General features: G+C 42.0%; 1 protein-coding gene across 3 annotated transcripts in view; it reads left to right on the top strand.

Moving 5' to 3' along the window:
• The first annotated feature begins 1,531 nt into the window (after window positions 1-1,531).
• nlgn4xa (neuroligin 4 X-linked a) overlaps window positions 1,532-20,859 on the top strand; it is a 96,691-nt gene continuing 77,363 nt past the window's right edge. Inside the window, exons 1-2 of one of the 3 annotated variants that reach the window (XM_037762250.1) lie at window positions 1,532-1,943; window positions 15,092-15,814. In XM_037762250.1, the coding sequence (XP_037618178.1) occupies window positions 15,364-15,814 (451 nt within the window). In that variant the 5' untranslated portion in view covers window positions 1,532-1,943; window positions 15,092-15,363. Of the gene's footprint in view, window positions 1,944-11,515; window positions 11,662-15,091; window positions 15,815-20,859 lie in introns of those variants that run through there. The other 2 variants (XM_037762252.1, XM_037762251.1) reach the window with 2 other exon arrangements.

Here is a 20,859-nt window from a genome sequence, read left to right as displayed (position 1 = left end):
ATAAAGTGTCAGCCTCGCAGAGACGTGAATATTACACGCCTGTATTAACGTGCAGTACCAGCAGGGGGCAACAAATACACTGACTTAGGTTTAGGCAAGAAAACCACTTAGTTAGGTTAAGGGAAAACGTCATGGTTGGGCTTAAAATTAGTACGTAAACTAAGTAAAACACGTGCGGAAACAACGTAACATCAAAACACGTGAAAAAATGTCACGTGACAACTGTCAACTAACTTGCAAAACAAAACACCGGTCTCAAACATGGGTCTCCTGCTTTAAAGTACTGTGTTTATTGGAACCATCCGACTCCTCACCTGCCCACCATAAGTGGTCTTTCTCACTTTATATTAAAGGGACTGTTTGTAACCTTTATACGTATAAATCACCCGGGTCGGTGTTCTCGCATATGCGTGCTCGCTTGTTCATACAAGACTCCAACACAAACTACACGGAAGCACCAAAACTGCAAAGCTCTATCTAGTGAAGCCCGTCTCAGCTCGCTCCACCTCACGTTCATGTGCGCACACTGCACACTGCAGAAGACTTCGTAGCTCCAGTGGACGTTTGTGCAGAAATAACTGCTGCAGCTCCTCCAGACCAACAGAGGTTTCCCGTGTCTTGTGAAGTGACGGGGCTCCGCAGAGAGAAACATTATCGTCTCCGACCGGGTGCCGGTGTCTCCCCTGTTCCCTCCGGCCGCGGTCGGGAGGCTGAAGCAGGAAAAGCCAACACTAGGATCAGCATTGATTCATGGAGAGACCTTCGTCTGGTCAGCTAACATTACTGCCAAGCAGCTGAAATATAGAGTGATATTGTGGATTTAGCTGACATGTGTCGCCTCACTGTTTTGAGCGATGCTCGTTCATGTCTATTTAGAGCGAGCAAGCGCGAGCCTGACACTGACTTTTGTTGACTTAACGGCCACAGGTGTCAGTGTTACCAAGCATTTCTGATTCTTACAAACAGCCCCTTTAAGTTAGAAGTTAGACTTCTGTCACTAAAGAAAAAACACTGCACCTTCATGCAGATGTGTAATATTCACGCCTCGGCGACACAAAACACGAAGATCACACACTTAACCAAGTTCCTGTGAGGAAAAAATATTTGAAGAGAAAAAAAACACATTATTTTTAGTAGTATTGTTGTTGTTGAGGAAGTAAAATCACCAGATTTGTGGGGGGTGATGGGTGATCGGGGGCCCATATCCTTTTTTGCCCCGGGGCCCTTCTTCTGTCCAGATGTTTTACCTCTGACACATGTTCACTCTCTCGGTATACATATACATTATAGGCATGTAACATGTTTCTTCTGTTGTTTACATCCCAGTGAAGTATTCCTCATGTCTCTATGGTGGTGTGTCTCTCAGGACCCCTGGGAGCCCCCCCTCCCCCATGTCCCCCCTGCTCCATGCCAGAGCTGCCACAACACAGCGGCTGGTTAAGGGTGATTGAGAGAATGCGGCAATCTATTGGCTGCAGGCTTAGTAAATTTCAGGCGGTGTAGTCCAATGGCAAGCTAGAGAGAGAGGGAGAGAGAGAGAGAGAGAGATGGAGAGAGAGAGAGAGAGACCTGGTTTCTCTAACACTAATCTTGTCCTCGCAATACACTCTGCTCTATGAGAGCAATTAGATTCAGCACCGTTTCCAGTGCCTCTGCAATGACTCATTGAAACATCTTCTGTGCTGATAAAGCCGCATCTCTATCCACACACACACACACACACACACACCACACACACACACACACACACACACACACAGGACGTATAGCTGCTCCTTCAGTGCACATCGGGACTGCGCTTCTTCTTCTTCTTCTTCTTCTGACTTTGGATTTTTGCAGAGCAGCAGCAGGCTGGACGTGGACTTAATTGTGGGTTTTTTATTTCCCCCTATGAAGTCGGGACTTACATAAAGAGTATAGAGGCGGTGGAGACACAGGCTGAGGTAAGTGTGGTGTGGGGATGCGGGAGACTCACGCATTTTTTCCTTCCAGCAAGGGAGAAAAACACGAAATTTATAGACAAGCGGCTGGATTTCTGTGCGTTTTTTCCTCCTCATCCTCCTCTTCCTCCTCCTCCTTCTCGTCCGGACGCGCTTCAGTCTCACAAAAGGAGCATAATAATCCACAGGGGGATTCATCCACATCCACATTTACTGTTCACCTCGTAGTCCGTCTGACAAAATCAGAACTTCTTAGAATAAAGATTATTATGGGAGCAGGCGTAATGGAGAGATGTAAAAACGCAGCAGCAGATTTCGGATTCTTGCGCACTTTTTTCATCCGACTCCAGTTGTAAATGTTGATGAATGAATGAGTTGATCACAATCACACATTTATTAATAATGCAAATCAGTGTCATCCAACTGCGCACACACATGATGGTGCCTTTTTTTTGGAACCAAACTCGGTGCCAAAAAGCAACAGCTCGGTTAACTTTACAACGCCACCAGGATGAAGAAGAAGACAGAGAGGTGGTCGTGATGGTGATGTGACAGCACAAAGTAGTCCCTCCACCCCCTCCACCCTCCTCCTCTCTCCTTCAACATGGCAAAACCCATTTCACACCTGCGTTTTCTCTCCACAAGTCGTTTGTGTGTGAACGAGGCGCAGCAGCAGAGACGAGCATCTGCCAGCAGCTCCATCTCTCTCTCTCTATGTCTCTATCCAAGCAGCCACAAGATGGTGGTGTAGATATCTGGATGTGGATTTTGAGGGAAAAAGGGGGGCTGGGTGGTTTGTGGGGTTTTGAGTGGGGTTTGTGCCTGGCATGATTTTTTTTTTCACAGCTACACTGCTGCTAATGCTGTGATTTTCAGCTTGTATTCACACTGGGTGGCATTCAATATATGTGTGTGTGAGAGAGAGAGAGGTGCATCATGGGCTGCAGCTGCTGCACACTGGTTTAAACAGGGGGGGATGACCTTGTGTGTGTTGTCATGCACTTCTTACCTGCTCCAAGATGGAAATCACAATGTCCACAGTGGCTTTCAGGCCCAGAAAACAATGTTGCCGTGTGTGTTTGCTATGGGAAAAAGGTGTAGGCGTGACCTCTTTTTGCATTTCAAACATGCTCTATCGTACAGAAGGGTAATCACTGATAATAAATTCTGATGGGATACATTCCTAAAAAGCGTGATATCCTCCTCCAGTGCAGCTGAGCTTTTGAGTGTCTGCTGTAAAAGCGTCGGCTGCCTTCCTTTCGCCATCTTTAGCAGGGCGAAGGGGGGGGAAATGGCCAGGCAGGTGTGAGATCCACACCGTCTGTGATTGTTTGCAGATTATTGTTGTTGTTTGACGGCGACTGAGAGAGCCGGACACGTCTAACTTCCAGGAAATCTGCATGTTAACGTGTGTTTACTTCTGTGTCCAATCAAATAGTCACTCAATCATTCCTCTCTCTCTCTCCCGGCTTTGGCTTTTTTTTTTTCTTTTTGGTCCATTGTCCAACAAACTGCACAGTTCATCCAGGATGAAATGTCAATTTAAAAATCAAACATGTCCAACATCACTCCATAATCCACTCCCCTTGTGCATGTTCCGAATAACATCGAAGGATTCCGGGAACATGTCAGTGCGAGGAAATTGCTTTTATTGTTTTTGTCAGAGAATAATCTTTGCCTTTAAAAATATGCACTCATGGTTTTGGCCTTAAATCTTTTTTTCATTTTTAATTCCTCCCTGTTGTTGTTTTTTAAAATGCACAAAGAGAAGAAGTCATTTAGGGTAAAGACTGGAGCTAAACGTGGCCAACATGTTGCAGTTTTAATGCATCCCAAATAGAAGTAATCTGTCATTATGCTCACTGTGCCTTGCATCTGCTTCCATAATGATGTCATCTACCATGTGCAGGCCCTCCGTCATCATCACATTCATCTGACAGGCGTGACATGCAGATGCTGAGCAGGCAGTTGTTTGCTGATCTATCCAAACCGTACGCACACAGACACATGACTAGCAGGTAAAAAACACAGCAGGAGCTGTGTAACATGCCGGACTATAGCCTATCTGCTGTTGATATATATTTGATTTAGTGTAAGCAGAGCTAGTGAAAGCTTTGAAGGAGGGATTATTGCACAGTAAGACGTCCTGTTGTACATCAGTCCCACACGCATTCATTACTACTCCGTTCGTGTGTGCGGTATGTGGTAATGAATAGAATTGGACAGATCTGTTAAAGCTGCAGAAGGAAGAAGTGGAGCAAATATGATTAAAAAAAAATTATTTTTATTTGACGGTCGCTATATCCTGACATGAGACAGGTAATCTGAAAAAAAATCATGTGCCTCTGTGTCCTCCGGTGCTCCTAATGTCATCTGTAAAATTTCACAGACCGGAGGAAAACAACCAGTCAGAGCTGATCTGGAGTCTTGCCGTCTCTGAGCCAGCTGTCAATCACTCACAAACTCCGATCAAACGGTCAAACTAGGCAGCGCTGATGAAATATGAATCAATATTCTGTCACTGTAATGCCTATTTCTCGCTTCAGATGTTTTCAGAATCATCTTGTAGTGTACCGTTGAGCTGTAAAATGAGAATGACCCAGAAGCCATGTTGAGATCTGTTGAGGAAATACCAAGCACCGCCCACCAGCCGGAGCGCAGCCAATAGGAACGCTCTCTCTCTCTGAAATGACCTGTGATTGGATTTTTTTAAAGCCTGTAAACAGAGCCATGAGGAGGTGCAGAAGTCTCTCAGAACACTTGAATTACAATATGCTGGAAGGTTATTATGGAATTTTTGCCCGATGATGCCAACAAATTTCTGACTGCTGCAGGTTTAAAGGGTCAATTCACCCAAAATCACAGAAAAAAAAAATGTGTCATGCTAGCTCACTGTCACACCGTCATGGCTTACTGAGACACTTAAATAGAACAGAGCCATCGTTCGATCGCCAGCCTTAGATCAGCACCATGGACAGCAGCCGGAGCGGCACATTTAAACCAGCCTTAGATCAGCACCACGGACAGCAGCCAGAGCGCCAAATTCATCAACGCTAATTTAACAGCGTGCCCTGAACTCAGCAGCCAAATATTATCACGTACACAGATTACATTAGGTGTGCATTTTCCATCAGATGTGACGTAACTATTACAGTGCTACAGATTTCATCTTTAACCATATTTGGAAGAGTTATGAGAACGTACATTTTCCTCAAGAAAATGTGTCAATAGTATTATTTATTAAACGATTTGTGAATGGTAGCATGAGTTTCCACTCCAAACTCATAAGGAGCATGGAAGGAAGAAGTGAAACTTCTTCCGGGATGCAAAATAAGCTTGAAAGCAAACCTACCCCGTGTTTGGTTCATGGTAATTCTGCCCCCATGTTGGGACACAAACTGTTTCCGTCGACAACCACGCAACGTTTTGGTAGCTCGTTAAATGGTTGGCCGCTGTGTTGAAAGTTCTTTTATATAGTTGAGATGATGGTTGTCTCCAGGTTGCTGCTCCTGCACATTAGAGCACATCTGCATACAGATGAACTCTTCTGAACTTCCCCACATTGTGCCACTGGGTGACATTTCAAAGGACATCTGAAAAAAGGAGAGGCATTGCACCAAATGCAGGGTGGCTCAGTGGTTAGCACCGTGGCTCCTCTCGTGTAGAGATTCTGTTCTTCATGTGTCCATCGTGAAGAGAGGCACAGTGTGATGACTCTTCCAAATGATGTATAGATAGCAGCACACATTCTTCTTCAGCAATCTGACATGCAGCGTACTGATGTCTTCCATCACGTTCGGGTTCGTCAGAGGACACTGTGAAGACATTCTACAAACCTCCAGGTCACGCAATAATCTTATTAGACGTTTTTTCATTAAATCACTGAGCCCCAAATTCTGTTGACGTGCACAACATGCATCTTAAGTAGCCGGTTTTACCATAATGCGTGATGCTGGAGTGCATTCTGGACCCATTTAGTGTTAGTCTACAGTATATTCTACAAATCCGCAAAGATGCAGTGTCTCAAAGGGTTGTGGCCCTGGCCAGTGGCGGATCTAGAGAAATATTCATGGGGTGGCAAGAAGGTGGCATGGAGGCAGAAATATATATGTTGATTTAAATGCAAACAATCACATATATCAATATTTATCTGGAAAAGCCCACATATGAAGATATTTTAACTCTAGAACAGTAAAAGCATTGCATAGAATTCACTTGCACTCGGACATTAGAATTTCGCTGTTGTAAATTTCCAAACAGCCTCAACTTTTCAAATTCTGAAAACAGGCTCCGGGGATTAGGGCTCGAGTCCCCGGACTGAAAGTGATTTGACGGCCTAGGTATAACGCTTATCGCTTAGTAAGTGACAAACCGACATGTTAAATCCAAATAGGACACACTAAACTACATAGATAACAACAAATCCGTGTTAAAATCAGCAGGACAAGTGTTAGTAACGTTAGCTGTCCTGCTTTGCTAAATAACGGAGCTAACAGCTAACGTTAACAGAGGTTACATTGAGTTACATTATGATGCCTTCAAGTTCTATTCGGTAAAACTAAACGTACATGTACAACTTTGCTTTTGGTCAGTATGCAAAACGGTAATAAAGGAGTGGATGTTGTTTTGTTTTTGGAAATGGTTTTGAGATTCTTGGAATTTATTGGTAGCGACTAAAACTTCTGGTATCGTGACATCCCTTGCCCTGGCAGTAATTTGCAGTAGGTTTAATAAACCTGACCCCTATCATGGTCCAAATGATGCTTCAGGAGCACAGACATAACATGTATGTATAATATATACAGTATGTAATTACCAGCTGCTGTGGTTGTGTGTGCATCTGTGACATTTCATAGTTAGGAGGACAGGGTGCCTCTGACAGGATCATTTCGTAATGATTGAAATGCAAATGACCGAGAGCGCCTTCATTGGTATTCATAAGACTTATCTCCTATAATCATTAAGAGTGAGAACAATGTTCGCAATCTCCTGTGTGCGTCTGCCAAGGAGAGCCACGACTGGAGCACACTGCATTCAGGCCCCCGAGCCGTCTGAAGAACAGTGTGTCATAAAACAGCACATTATTACAAATACTGTACGCCGTGTCAATCTATCACAGGAACATTTACAAGCACATAACCTCAGTGAACAATGAGCAACAATCCCACCTGTGCAACCTGTCGCCACATTCACCCCTTTTCACGGTTTGACTGTTTCTGCGCTGCCGTGTGAGGCGACTGCACACACAGCCGCTGATATTCTCCATATACATTTCATCATTATATAACCGCTCTTTTAGGCAAACAGCCAGCGATGAGCAGCCTGTGTTTGTTCTCAAACACCAAACAAAATGATGTGCTCAAGGCAATCTGTCTCCTGTTGCTAGGATATCTATAGGCAGTGATGTTAGATAATTAAAAAATATACTTTCATTTCTGTACAGCCACCATAAATTGAGCTATTTAATGAATCAATAGTCTTTGTTAACATGTTTACGTCTTTACACTTTAATATGAGCTCAAAGCATTTAGGAGTTAAAGTAGACAATTTTCCTTATTAATATGCAAATGTGTATAATGTAATCAGTGCATAGAGGAGAAGCTGTGGGGTAAATATGAAATGTTCTATTCTTGGTCCCTGTGTTCAGCAACCCATGGCCATAATAACACTGAATAGAGACACTGGTAATGTGTTGCCTGCACTTTCATGATAGATGGGTAATTATGGTATTATTCTATATGTTTTCTTATAGTTAACAAACCCCACAAAAAGACCAAAACCAGTAATGTGTTAGTCCACCTCGTCTGTGGCCCTCAGCTCCAAGCCCATGTTGTTGTAAGACTGATTCAAGTATTTGTGGAATATACAATTTACATATACATTTATACATAAAGGATTCAGTGATTATCCCCCATCATTCGGCAACAGCCCCAGACCCTCAGGGAACCTAAAGGCTGCAGGTCCACAGTGCAATTAGTTTGCGGTGATTGAATTAATTCATTTCAATTAAGTGTGTCTGCTAATGCTGTATACACCACTAAAGCACAAAAGGCCTTTAGTAAACGTATATATACAGTACTGTGCTTACATGGTGCATTTAACTACATAAAGGTGTGCTTAATCAAGCTACCACAAACTAATTACTTACTAATTACAAAAGCTGCAAGGGACTGTAACTCCTCCACTGGCCATGGAGCACTTCAGGGATCAGTCCGTGGTCCTCTACTTATCTCATGCATACCTTTATTTCAAGCGCATTATATCAGTATTTATTCTATGCAGATGATTCCCTAATTTACATCTTTGATTCTGATATCATGCAATGTGACGTTATCTGCAAAACACTTTATTTGTTAAGTATTTAATACTCTTGTCGACACGGAGGTGGACAAATATGCTGCTTTATGCAAATGTATGTATATATTTATAACTGGAAATCAATTAACAACACAAAACGATGACAGATATTGTTCAGAAACCCTCACAGGTACTGCGTTTAGCATAAAAAATATGCTCAAATCAAACTCAATAGCTGTCAGTGTGTCAGTGTGCTGACTTGACTATGACTTGCCCCAAACTGCATGTGATTATCATAAAGTGGGCATGTCTGTAAAGGGGAGACTTGTGGGTACCCATGGAACCCATTTACTTTCACATATCTGGAGGTCAGAGGTCAAGGGACCCCTTTGAAAATGGCCATGCTAGTTTTTCCTCGCCAAAATGTAATGTACGTTTGGAGTTTTTCTCCACTCTAGCTTTAAAGCTGAGCCCGCTACAACCTAAAAATTGGGAAGGCTCATTACCTTAGTATTTCTAAAATCACCCTGTTGAAGACTCCTCATACAGTGTACATGTGTGTCCATGGGAAAAATCTGTGATATGACTTCACAGTCAGTTTAAATCAATACATGATCAACTATGTCCCCGACCTGGCGACACTCCGTTAACAATGTGTTAGACTGTGATGTGGTGCACTTTAAAACAACCCAAACAGCTTTTTATTAACGGTAACACTTGTGGATCAGGACATGTATTTATGTACTGTGTAATGTGAGAAATGTCCTCAGGGCTCTGTCACAGTGTCCACAGAGACTCTCACTGACAAACACATCATCATGTTAGTCTCGATAGGGTTCCTGTTAACAGCCGTGTTAGACATTTGTTCATGGAAGTCCAATTCATTAGGAAATCAGGACTATCAGGCCTACCAACGTATTGGACAAATAAAAGTTTTGACCTGATCATGGCGTTGGATAAAAAATTGAAGGATCACCAAAGTTATTACAATTCATCCTGAGGGAAACATGAATGTGTGTATCATGAGAATCCATCCAACAGCTGTCGAGACATACAACTCAAAACCACAAATGTCAACCGCTGTTTGCCGGAGGGAAAGTCAGGGGGTCACCTGAGAATGTCTTAACTTCATGGAAATCATCCCACATTTGCTGAGATATTTCAAAGTGGTGGACTGACTGACCGACTTTGCCATCCATTGAGCCACACAAATAGAAATTAATAAATAGTTGGTAATTTGAGTCAGCTGTGTGGCATATTGCGGTCAGCCCCTCTCCAATTACATCCAGTAGTTGTACAGACTATAATAGTGCTGCATCTTGCATGTATTGTTCGAAACTCTCTGTGGACTGCGGAGGACATGAAATTGTCTCTTTCATTGTCCAATTTTCCCTTTTCAAATTACACCTCCTGTTAAACCTTACATGTTGAACATTTTATTATTTCCGTGCCTGTGTTGTGACCCATTTCTGAAATATTATAGCGCTGCCATCACCAATTTTAAGTAAATAGACATTTTTTTTTCATGACTTCACGTTGAGTGGTTTTAGAAATGAATGAATCTGTGGATTACAAATTGATGGTAATGTACGATGTTGTATTATGTGATTTTATGTATGATGTGCTTTTCTGTATTTTTTCAATTTATTTCCTTTTTGCTTAAAAGCCTAACCAGGGACAAGGTCTGCAAATTAGCTACAGCTAGAAGTCCTATATAGGTTGCATTGTTATCGGTTGCACTTTAATTAAGTGTAAAAATGCCTATGTATTGTCCCTGTCAAATGAACCAGTAAATAAATAAAATAAATCTAAGGGGCTGTAAGAGAGAAAGATTGACTGATTGTGATAGATTTAAATCATCACTGTTTCAAAACGGTGTTTTTCCTGATGCTGTGAGGTTGCTTGTGAGGACCTTGACTTTTGCCAATCATTGTAACTACCCACTAAGCAAAGACACGTCCAAAATACATCAATTTAACGTCTCTGTCAACCGTCCAAAAGACATCCAGAATAAAAAAGTTTGCGGCGTCTTTTTTAAACGTCTTTTTAACGTTCGACAGACGTCCAAAAAGGGGTCCTGGTCAGACGTTCAAATATTGAACCCAACTTGCACGTCCACCAGACGTACAAAAGTGGGTCTGGAACCGACGGATGTTATGACCTGAACGTCTTCCTGACGTCACATGTTTACTGGGAACATCAACAACTCTCCTCTGACTGAGAGGAGGAGCGTGTCCGTCTGGCTCCGCTGGAGTTCCCAAATATCCGCAGGTGTCGTTTCCTAATTGAAGGAATCTGATAATGAAGTCTGTGTGCATCAGTGTGAGAATGTGTGGCCATTAAGGGCTGACTTCCTCTGAGATGGACACTAAACTACATTTGCCAATTGAAGAGAATGTGTCTGTTTTTGTGTGAAACCAAGCAGACATCAGTTTAACTATAGATTTTAGGACATTTTTCTGAGAAATTCAGAGATGAGAGCAGCAGCAGCAGACATTTAAGAAACTATTTTCTTCCCCATTTTTTTTTTTTTTTTTTTAAGAGCTTGTTTACTGCAGTCTTGAAGAATGCCTTCTCTTCTCATCGCCGGCTCCACAACATTGTTAGCGAAGCAGAAAGTACGAGGCATTCTTTGCCTCGGTTTTTGCCACTTGTCAGCAGGTGTCATTGATTGTTACCATGGAAACACAGCTGCTAGCTGCTATTGATAACACTGATAACATTCAGCTATGTGGTTGCCAGTTCGTTGCACAACCTGCATATTTAATGATCGAGTGAAGTTAGACTCAGACAGACAGACAGACATGCAGCTATACATTAGCTATAGATTTGGGTTAATCTGAGGATATGGCTCTCTAGTTTTAGGTAATGTTTAGCTTGCCATCTGGTGTAGTGCAGGGTATACACATGTTTATACTGGGAGTGGCCAAATGTATATATATATATATATATATATATATATTGAGGCCACAATTTACTAATATGTACACACAAGATATAATTCTTTTCCTGAATTTAATTAAATCGTTCCCACGTTTTGATGAACTTGTGTGCACAAGATAGTACTGTTACGCCCTACCCTTGGGCAGCCCTACTGGGGCGAACAACACTCCCAAAACTGACCCATAGACAACCACAGAAGACACCTTTAAAACCCTCAAAATCCATAGGATTTATTAACAAAGACATATGAAAAAAAAGACTCTCTTCTGCTGCTGCTGGCACAGGAGCTTTTAAGCACTTCCCTTCCTGACCTCGTTGAGCAAATGCAGCACACCTGGGAAGAGCTACTTGAGAGGGGAAAGGGACAACAGCACAGAAAACATACAGCTGTAGCAGTACTTTGTGGCTTATAGTTTGACAGTTTGATCGGAGTTCACAACCTTTTATTTTGTTAAAGGTCCCATATCGTGGTCATTTACAGGTTCGTACTTGTATTTTGTGTTTCTACTAGAACATGTTTACATGCTGTCATGTTAAAAAAAACACTTTATTTTCCTCATACTGTCAGCCTAAATATGCCTGTATTTACCCTCTGTCTGAAACGCTTCGTTTTAGTGCATTTCAACGGAATTTTAACGGAATTGCGTTGCTAGGCAACAACTTGGGTCCATGTTTACTTCCTGTCAGCTGAAGTTATTTACATACACTGCAACAGGAAATGAACTGGGACATATGGGTCTATATATTGTGTATTTGTGACATCACAAATGGACAGAAATCCTAACGGCTTGTTTCAAATGCACAATTTCTGAATACGGGCTGTGTGTATTTCTCCGTATATTGATCGTTTTGATAGTTTAACAGTATTGATATAGGACTTAAACCTGCTTTATAATATAAAGACATGAAAATCTCACTTTTTACAATATGGGACCATTAACAACCTCAAACCATTTTTGCGCATTTCGATGGAATTGCGACGGAATTGCAACAGAATTGCGTTGCTAGGCAACAGCTTGGCTCCATGTGTACTTCCTGTCAGTTGATGACATTCAAATACACTGCAACCAGTAATAAAGTGGGACATATTTTGAATGTTTACATTTTAATCTGGGTAAAGGGTCTAAATATTGTATATTTGTGACATCACAAATGGACAGAACTCCTGACAGCTTGTTTCAAATGCAGAGTTTTTGAATACGGGCTGCGTGTATTTCCCTGTGGTTTGAGCGTTTCGATACTTTCACAGTATTTATATAGGACTTAAGCCTGCTTTATAATAAAAAAACATTTTTTATAATATGGGACCTTTAATATCCCCTCTGTTTAATGTGTCATCATGTAGAGACTTGAACTAAATATGTGCTACCTTCATTCCTACACCTGCACATGTTGATCAGGTTCATGCACGTGGCCTTACACGTTGCGCTTTTGTTCCTATGACACATAATACAGCTTGTTCTGCTTCTTGGGGGTGATGATAAAGTCAGCCGGCTCAGCTCATGTTGCCACCCTAATACGCGCCACCGTGTTGAGGTGGATTTTCGGCAGCCCGAACAGCCATTTTCCTGTTTGAGCTGATGTGTTTCCAGGCAGACAGGCCCCTTACATGACAGATCCTCGCAGCTGTAGTCGGTAACAGCTTCAATCCTTGTTCTCTTTTGCTAATCCATGCTGGGAAAAGTGTTTAGTTTAAAAAAAAAAAAAATACTTGCTTGCAAAGATTGGCATGTACTTTGACTCTATTAGCAGGAACTCCACTCATTTATTCATGCAGCCTTTTCATTTATATTTGATATCAGAAAGGAGTCAGTGTCGGTCAGCTTGATATTTAATAATTGATTTGGCCGGCCTTTTGAGTGTCACACAGTGTTATTTGAGCGAGCGGGTAATTAATCAACATTTTTTTGCAGTCAGGTGTGACATTTTCTTCAACCAAACCACTTAAAATATATGAAAAATATGTATTCAAAAAGTGTCTACAGACCTGAGGGCAGTGGATTGAGGCGAGAACTCGATCAGGAAATTGAATTAATGGGTGGCGATGCCATCTAGTTTTAACCACGAGATCATGAGACTGTGAGACGCATCCAAAACCCACAGAGCTGGTTCGAAGTCAGGGGGGCTTTCCAAAGAGAATTAACTGTCATCTAATTATTCCAACCAATCTCAAGACCTCAGCAGGCCTCCACTTGTTTTTCTGAATTCATTTTTCCAAAAACCCTGTTTAAAAATTAATGTTGAAAATTAAGATATAATTCATTTTCATTTTTTTTTGTGGCTTCAGCATTTAACTTGTGATATGGACAGTGTAGTATTTTAAGAGTTTACAGCGATGCTAGCGGAACTGTGAGGCTGTACTTGAGCTAAACTTTATCAGCAACATGCTCACAATGAGAATCAGCTGTATATATATATATATATATATATATATATATATATATATATATATATATATATATATATATATATATATATATATATATGCGGTTAGCACTGCCGCCTCACAGCAAGAGGGTCACAGGTTTCTTCTGTGTGGAGTTTGCATGTTCTCCCCGTGTTAGCATGGGTTTACTCCGGGTGTTCAGGTTTCCTCCCACAGTCCAAAGACATGCAGGTTAGGTTCATTGTTGACTCTAAAATGTCCCGTAGGTGTGAATGTGAGCGTGAATGGTCGTCTGTCTCTATGTGTCAGCCCTGTGATAGTCTGGAGACCTGTCCAGGGTGTAACCCCCCCCCCCCTTCGCCTAACGTCAGATAATGGATGGATGGATGGATGGATGGATGGATAGTGTGTGACGTGGTTAAAGTTCACTCTTCTCTCTTTCACTAAAGTAAATTCTTCAGAGTTGAGGTTATTTTTGTCACGCTACTGACATTACAGATTGAATATTTAAATTATACTGTGATCAAACGGTATCAGGGGATCCCCACAGTTAGCAGGATTTATCCTCTGGGGACCATGAACATGTCCTGTATGTAATTTTTTTGGGGCATTTGGACTGACCAAATGACCAAGATTTATGGCGTTAAATTAGTATCAAAACCCGCGCACGCACAGAACAGTATCTGGATGGAATAGATAGTGGCTGATGTGGCGAAGGCAGAACCTGAAGAATTCATGAACACGTGACACCGTCGTCCAATCATAAAGCACATAACACGTGACCATCCACTCCCCCAAGTATCACAATGTTGTATCTGGGAAGCAGTTGAGTATTAGCATTAGATAATAGCATTTGAAAAGTACCCAATTGGCTAAAATTGGCACATTTTCAGAAATGCCAACAACAATAATAATAAAGAACACCCCCTGACTTTGACTCTCGACAGGTTTAGGAAAATAATTTTAAGAGAAAGGTGTTGAAAGTGACCAATCAAAAAGGGACACATCAGCCACTGTTGCACAGTTATGCCACAGATCACAAGATCACAAACTTGGTGTTCACCAAGATGATTATTGAATGGTCTGATTGATAAATGTAAATAAAATGCTTTGTTTGTGTTGACAGTTTTGTTGTCCAATGTGCTCCAGCCTCTGTGGATTTTTGATGACTTTTTCTCTCCTCCGACCTGCCGGAAATCGCCCCGTCAGAAACTCAACACACACTTTGACTCATCATAAAATCTATTTTAGGGCATTAAAAGTTAAAAATTATACCACAGAAATGTCTTGGGGGTGCTATAGCTATTCTAGAGGTAGCTACAGCACCCCCGAGACCCTCCCTGACTCCGCATATGTCTGCAACCCCTGTTAGCTAAGAACAGGATTTGACAGTTGTTGGTTTGTCTGAATCTAATCATTGCTGATGTGAGGAGTTAATGGTGTTAACTACTATAGCTCATCTGCTACTGTATATAGACAAGTGGATAAACATAATTAGTGATGATGCTCACTTTTTTTCTTTCAGGATACCCCATCAAGCTGGAGCCCAGGTAACCACAAAGCATCCCAGGCCCTCTCCTGTTCTGGACAGGGGAGTCGTACGGCAGCCGCCAATCTCCATGCAGGCTCTCGGGATGGGGAGCTCTGAGAAAGCTGCTTTGTCTGGCTGGAGCTCCTTCGCTCAGCTCGCAGCCTGAGGAGGAGGAGCGGGGAAGCATCTCGGTGGAGGGGCAGGGGGAGCGCCGAGGACCGCCGAGGACCGCGACCTGCCAGGCTCAGGCTCAGCACAGCGGGAGCATGTCAGCGCCGGGAGGCCCTTCATGGATGTGTCGCTCCGCAGTCGGGGCCAACCTTCTGCTGTGGATTGGGCTGGCGTCCGTCTGCGTGGCCGCCGTTCAGGCCCAGCAGCAACCCGTGGTCACCACCAACTATGGGAAATTGCGGGGAGTGAAGGTCACGTTACCCAATGAGATCCTGGGACCGGTGGAACAGTATTTGGGGATCCCGTACGCGCTGGCCCCAACGGGGGAGCGGAGGTTCCAGCCGCCGGAGCCGCCCATGTCCTGGCCGGGCATCAGGAATGCTACTCAGTTTGCGCCGGTTTGTCCTCAGTTCTTGGAGGACCGCTTTTTGCTCAACGATATGCTCCCCGTGTGGTTCACCGCCAACTTGGATACAGTGGTGACCTACGTGCAGGAGCAGAGCGAGGACTGCCTTTACCTGAACATCTACGTCCCCACGGAGGACGGTAGGTCAAATGAATGTGTCTCTTGTCTTCGTCCTGTTTGTCTTTATGTTGTATTTCACACTTCCTTGTGCAGGTCTACCCTGAATTTTGAGGCAGTACGTCACTGAAGGTCTCAGTCCTTTTCTACTCACAGGAAACGGTGTACTACTTGTGATTCATCAAGATCACTGATTTGTGTTCTGGCACCCACTAACCTTACAGCTAGATAGGGATGCACCGATATCGCATTTTCAGACCGAGTACAAGTACTTACATTTGGGTACTCGCCGATACCGAGTACCGCGTGCGATAGGACCCGAAAGATGGTGAAGAGAGGTCAACGTTGCGCTGTTGTAAAGTGGTATCGGTGCCGTTGTATCGGAGCCGTTTTGTGAGTACGAGTACATGAGCACAGTATCGGACCCGATACTGTTATCAGTATTGGTGCATCCCTACAGCAAGATCATGGTGTGTACCTTTAATATCATCATCATTGGAAGGTGAAGTTCTAACACAGCTTGTCATACCTGCCCTTCTTCTACACAGGACTGCACTGCCCAAGGCTCACTGTGTGGTAGTATGATGATTGTTAAATTGTTTGGCAATATCCTCCACTAAAGTTCAATATAAACAGAAAATTTATGGGGACATTTCTTTTGGCATTTTGTATTCGTTGCTGGACAGAGAGACGGCCAGAATACAACAGGGGACATTACGGTTCTATGAATGGATGCTGCAGCTCCTGCATTTATATTCCATCGCCTATTTGTTGCATAAACTTTTTTTTATCGTTTGCTTTAAAATGCTCGGATGGAAACATGGTTTTGTGTTTCCCTGTTGCATAGTAACTCGAGAAAACCAAGTGTCCTTGTACACTTATTCAATGTCATGAGCCACTTTTTCTTTACATTAGGTCGACCTTTGTGCGGCAGAGCGAGAGGTTTACTTGAAGCCAGCTTATATTAGAGACAGGCCTATAGCTCTAATTCTCTCAGTTTGAGAAGTATATTTCCTTTATTTCCTAAGCCTGAGGCTTTTATTGTGAAACATTTTGCAGGACCTTGGTGTGAAAAATAACACTTTAAATGAGAAAAAGCATGATTATGCTGTTGAATTTATGAAATTTAAGCAATGGAAATGTGCATTATGCTTAGTTGGCATGCACATTATATGACACCAGAAGTTTATCCATCCTTAGTTCTTATTGCATGGCTTGTATTTGGGGCATAGATTGTATATGAGAAGTGGATGTAGTCACCGTGACGTCACCCTTTGGTTTGTGGACTGCGGTTTTGAAGCCTCAAGTTCGGCATTTTGGCCGTCGCCATCTTGGTTTTTTGCAACCAGAAGTGACACGAGAGGGTGTGTCATTGCGGGTCTGTAGGTAGACATTATACGCCTATAAACCAAAAGTGGGATGATCGTGACAGTCCCATGCAGGAGGCTGATCAATCCTTTTTATGGAGTTTCAGTCAGCACCATCAGACCTGCAGCAAACGCCGTCTCTACTGCTTGCTACAAGAAGCTCTTCAGCTCTGAATGGGCGAGCAAATCATTTTTAATTGGTTAATCCATCCATCCATTTCCTTATGGGGGCCCAGGTTGTGTTAATTTAATTAATAATATCACTAGGAATTATTGTTATATACTGCTGGGAAGTACTGTAGCAAAGTGATTAATCAATAGTAAATGATTCTAAGCATAGAACTGCTTTTAATAAGACTTCTCTCTGCAGTTGAGGTCAATAAAGGCCCTGGTAACTTTTTGATAAATGACGGTATTCCTTAGTAAACATACTGCATTATCCCAGAATATGGTTGCTTTCTGAATAAAATATAATGAAGCTGCTGTGCTCTGTAACAGATGGATGCTTACAGCCAACATGCATGATGCAAATAAAGTGACAGGACCCAGGGGCTGGGTCTGCTAACCAGTTCCTCCCTCGAAACACTGATTGCATCCATGTGCTTTCATTTGCTACTTATTTAGAAATCATTCTCAGAGTTTATGCTGAAGATGCTTGATTATGGAATTGATAATGGTGGATGCTTCGGAGCAATTTGATTAAAAAAAACATAATTTTTGATGGGCAACTGTCACATTTTTCTCAGTTAAAGGTCCCATATCATGCTCATTTTCAGGTTCATATTTGTATTTTGGGTTTCTACTAGAACATGTTTACATACTTTAATGTTTAAAAAAATCTTTTATTTTCCTCATGCTGTCTGCTTGAATATACCTGCATTCACCCTCCGTCTGAAACGCTCCGTTTTAGTACATTTCAATGGAATTGCAACAGAGTTGCGTTGCTAGGCAACAGCTCGGGTCCATGTTTACTTCCTGTCAGCTGATAGCTGTCATTCACATACACTGCAACGGGACCCATTTAGAATGTTTAAATCTTTGAAATGGTCTAAATATTGTATATTTGTGACATCACAAATGGACAGAAATCCTTACGGCTTATTTCAAAAGCTCAGTTTCTGAATACGGGCTGTGTGTATTTCTCTGTGAATTGAGCGTTTTGATACTTTCACAGTATTTATATAGAACTTAAACCCACTTTATAATATAAAAGCCATGAAAATGTCACTTTTTACAATATGGGACCTTTAAATATTTTTTACTATTTCTTTTTTTTTTTTTTTTTTTACTACAGCATACGGTTTGTAAAAATCTGAAATCAAAGGAGAGACATGTATAGTATATATTTTTGGTCCTATCTGTGCATTAACTGTTTTCCATCTGCATATTCTATGGAGATTATGTTTTTCCGTCACACACACATACACTAACAGGCCCCTTTAAAGGCTGAGAGAGAAAAGAGAACATGTCTGACATCTCCTCAAACAGCTTTTTGTTTTTCCTTTTAATAATGAAAAGAAAAAACAAAACCGCCATAAATTTAATAATCGCTTTGACGCGATAGAGCTCCTTTGATTTTCTCAACAAACAAAGTAGCTGCATAACATGTTGGGCTCAGTCAGGGACAAGCTCATGCACGCTTTCTTTTCTTTTTTTTACAATGCATTTTTCATTTTCTTTTACAGTGAGTGATGTGTGGTAGCCTAATGGTGAAATTAAACTTGTTTCTTTGTGCACTGATTACCTTGGAGCCCTGCAGTCTGTGTTGCTATCAGGCTAAAGGCTGTTAGAGCGAGCACTTTGACTTGGAGTGGGTGTGGGGAGCACTTTACACACCCAGGTCCTGCCGTGTGCACGACTCAGAGTGTGTCGAACACGACCTGGAGTGTTTGGAGGTCAGAGGGCTTGTTTTAGGAGGCAGCGGGACGGTGTGGACGGCCTCTGGAAGGACACATTAACGTGTGTGTCTGGTTGAGATCTTTGACAGCTCCGGGCTAAATTTAGTCTGAGCTCTTGAGTACATGGTAGATTAAAAAAAAAGTGCAGGAGAGGGATAATCTCACAATCCCGTGTTCTTTCGGTGGCTTTTCTCGAATGATAAGTTATTGTACTGGAGTAGGGACCAAACACAATAAATCAGTGGACAGCATGTTTAATATTTTTTTGTGCCTGTTTTATGTGCATTTCTCTTCCACAATGACCAATGTAGTAGTAGCCAGTAATAGGGTTTTATCACGGGCCTGGGTCGGTCCACTTTAGCCGTGCCGTGCCGTGCCAAGCCGTGATGACATGCGAGACATCCTCAGGGGGATAACTGCACCGAGCTGTGCTGCGTTCCTGTCTGTACTGTCACGCATCAGCCTTATTCTGCTGCTTACTGATGGTTTTCAGCCAGCTGTGTTAAGTTAATGCTTTTATTGTTAAAATGTTATAGGGAAAACAGTGTGTCGGTCAGCAAGAAAGCGTAGCTTCATTATCAATAAAAACTGGTCTAACACACAAGTAAGGCTGCAGGATTTTGAGAAAAAAAATTCTCATTTTCATTGAAAAACATATTAAAATGATTATGGTGTGATTTATTAATTGTATAGAATATGATTTGTGGACCAAGACATATCTGCAGCATGACGATATTTAAAGTTATGACTTTATCCTCGTAATGTTACGACTTTATTCTCGTAAAGTTATGACTTTATTCTCGTAATATGACTTTTTTCTCGTAAAGTTATGACTTTATTCTCATAATATTCCGATTTTTTTCTCATAATATTATGACTTTATTCTGGAAATCTCAGATGTTTTTTCCCTCAATGTGGCCCCTAATACTCCATCGCACATCTGCACTTTGGCCCTCACTGCATTAGACTTACAGTATATACTATATACTTAGAGTATAAGCTGTGTTACCGTCATCACGATGCTCAAATGTTTTGCGGCTCCAGACAGATTTTTTATTTCTCATTTTGACTTAAATGGCTCTTTTGATAGTAAAAGTTGCTGACCCCTGGGTTAAGGAAAAGATTGCGGTTTGGGTTTAAATAACACAGGAAGTGGCATAACTTAAGTACGGAAGTCAAGTGACAAAATTTGACTTCACTTTTTATAACATTTGAGTAGCTGGAACCGTCAAATTTTGCCAACTATCAAAGTAGTTAGTGATAAATGTCCTTTTGAACGATTAATTCATATCAATTTGCTGTTGTTCGCATGAAAACATCATACAGTGTGTCCAAATTGCCATCAAAAATAATCCAAAATCTACTGCTGTTCAGCACGACCGCTATGACTCCATCCTTTCACCCAACAGGGGTTTTGAAAGGTTTTCATCAGACCGGCATTGTGAAACACTACATTAGTCCAGGCAGCACTATGTCTCTGAGCTATTTTTAATGGGTTCTTGAAAGCAACGGGAGCCGCTGCTGTGTGTGTGTGTGTTTGGAGGTGAGGTGAACCTGTAGGAAAACAGAGCGCGGCGGGGTTCAGACTGTACGTGAAAATCACCCAAAGTGGAGTTATGAGATGTTCAGACACACGACATAAAATGTTGCTACACATCTGTGCATGGACCGAACAGTTTTTCTATCCCACTATTTCCCATTATTGTAAGAGACAAAAAGCGTGAGGAGCAGACCGAGAAAAGACTCATAATAGTGTGTCTCCTCAGTCGACGGAGGAGTGACATGTCTATCCCAGTTAGAGCT

This window comes from Sebastes umbrosus, chromosome 24 (genome assembly GCF_015220745.1).
Source record: "Sebastes umbrosus isolate fSebUmb1 chromosome 24, fSebUmb1.pri, whole genome shotgun sequence".
Classification (NCBI taxonomy): Eukaryota; Metazoa; Chordata; class Actinopteri; order Perciformes; family Sebastidae; genus Sebastes; species Sebastes umbrosus.
This window is presented reverse-complemented; position numbering and strand designations above follow the sequence as displayed.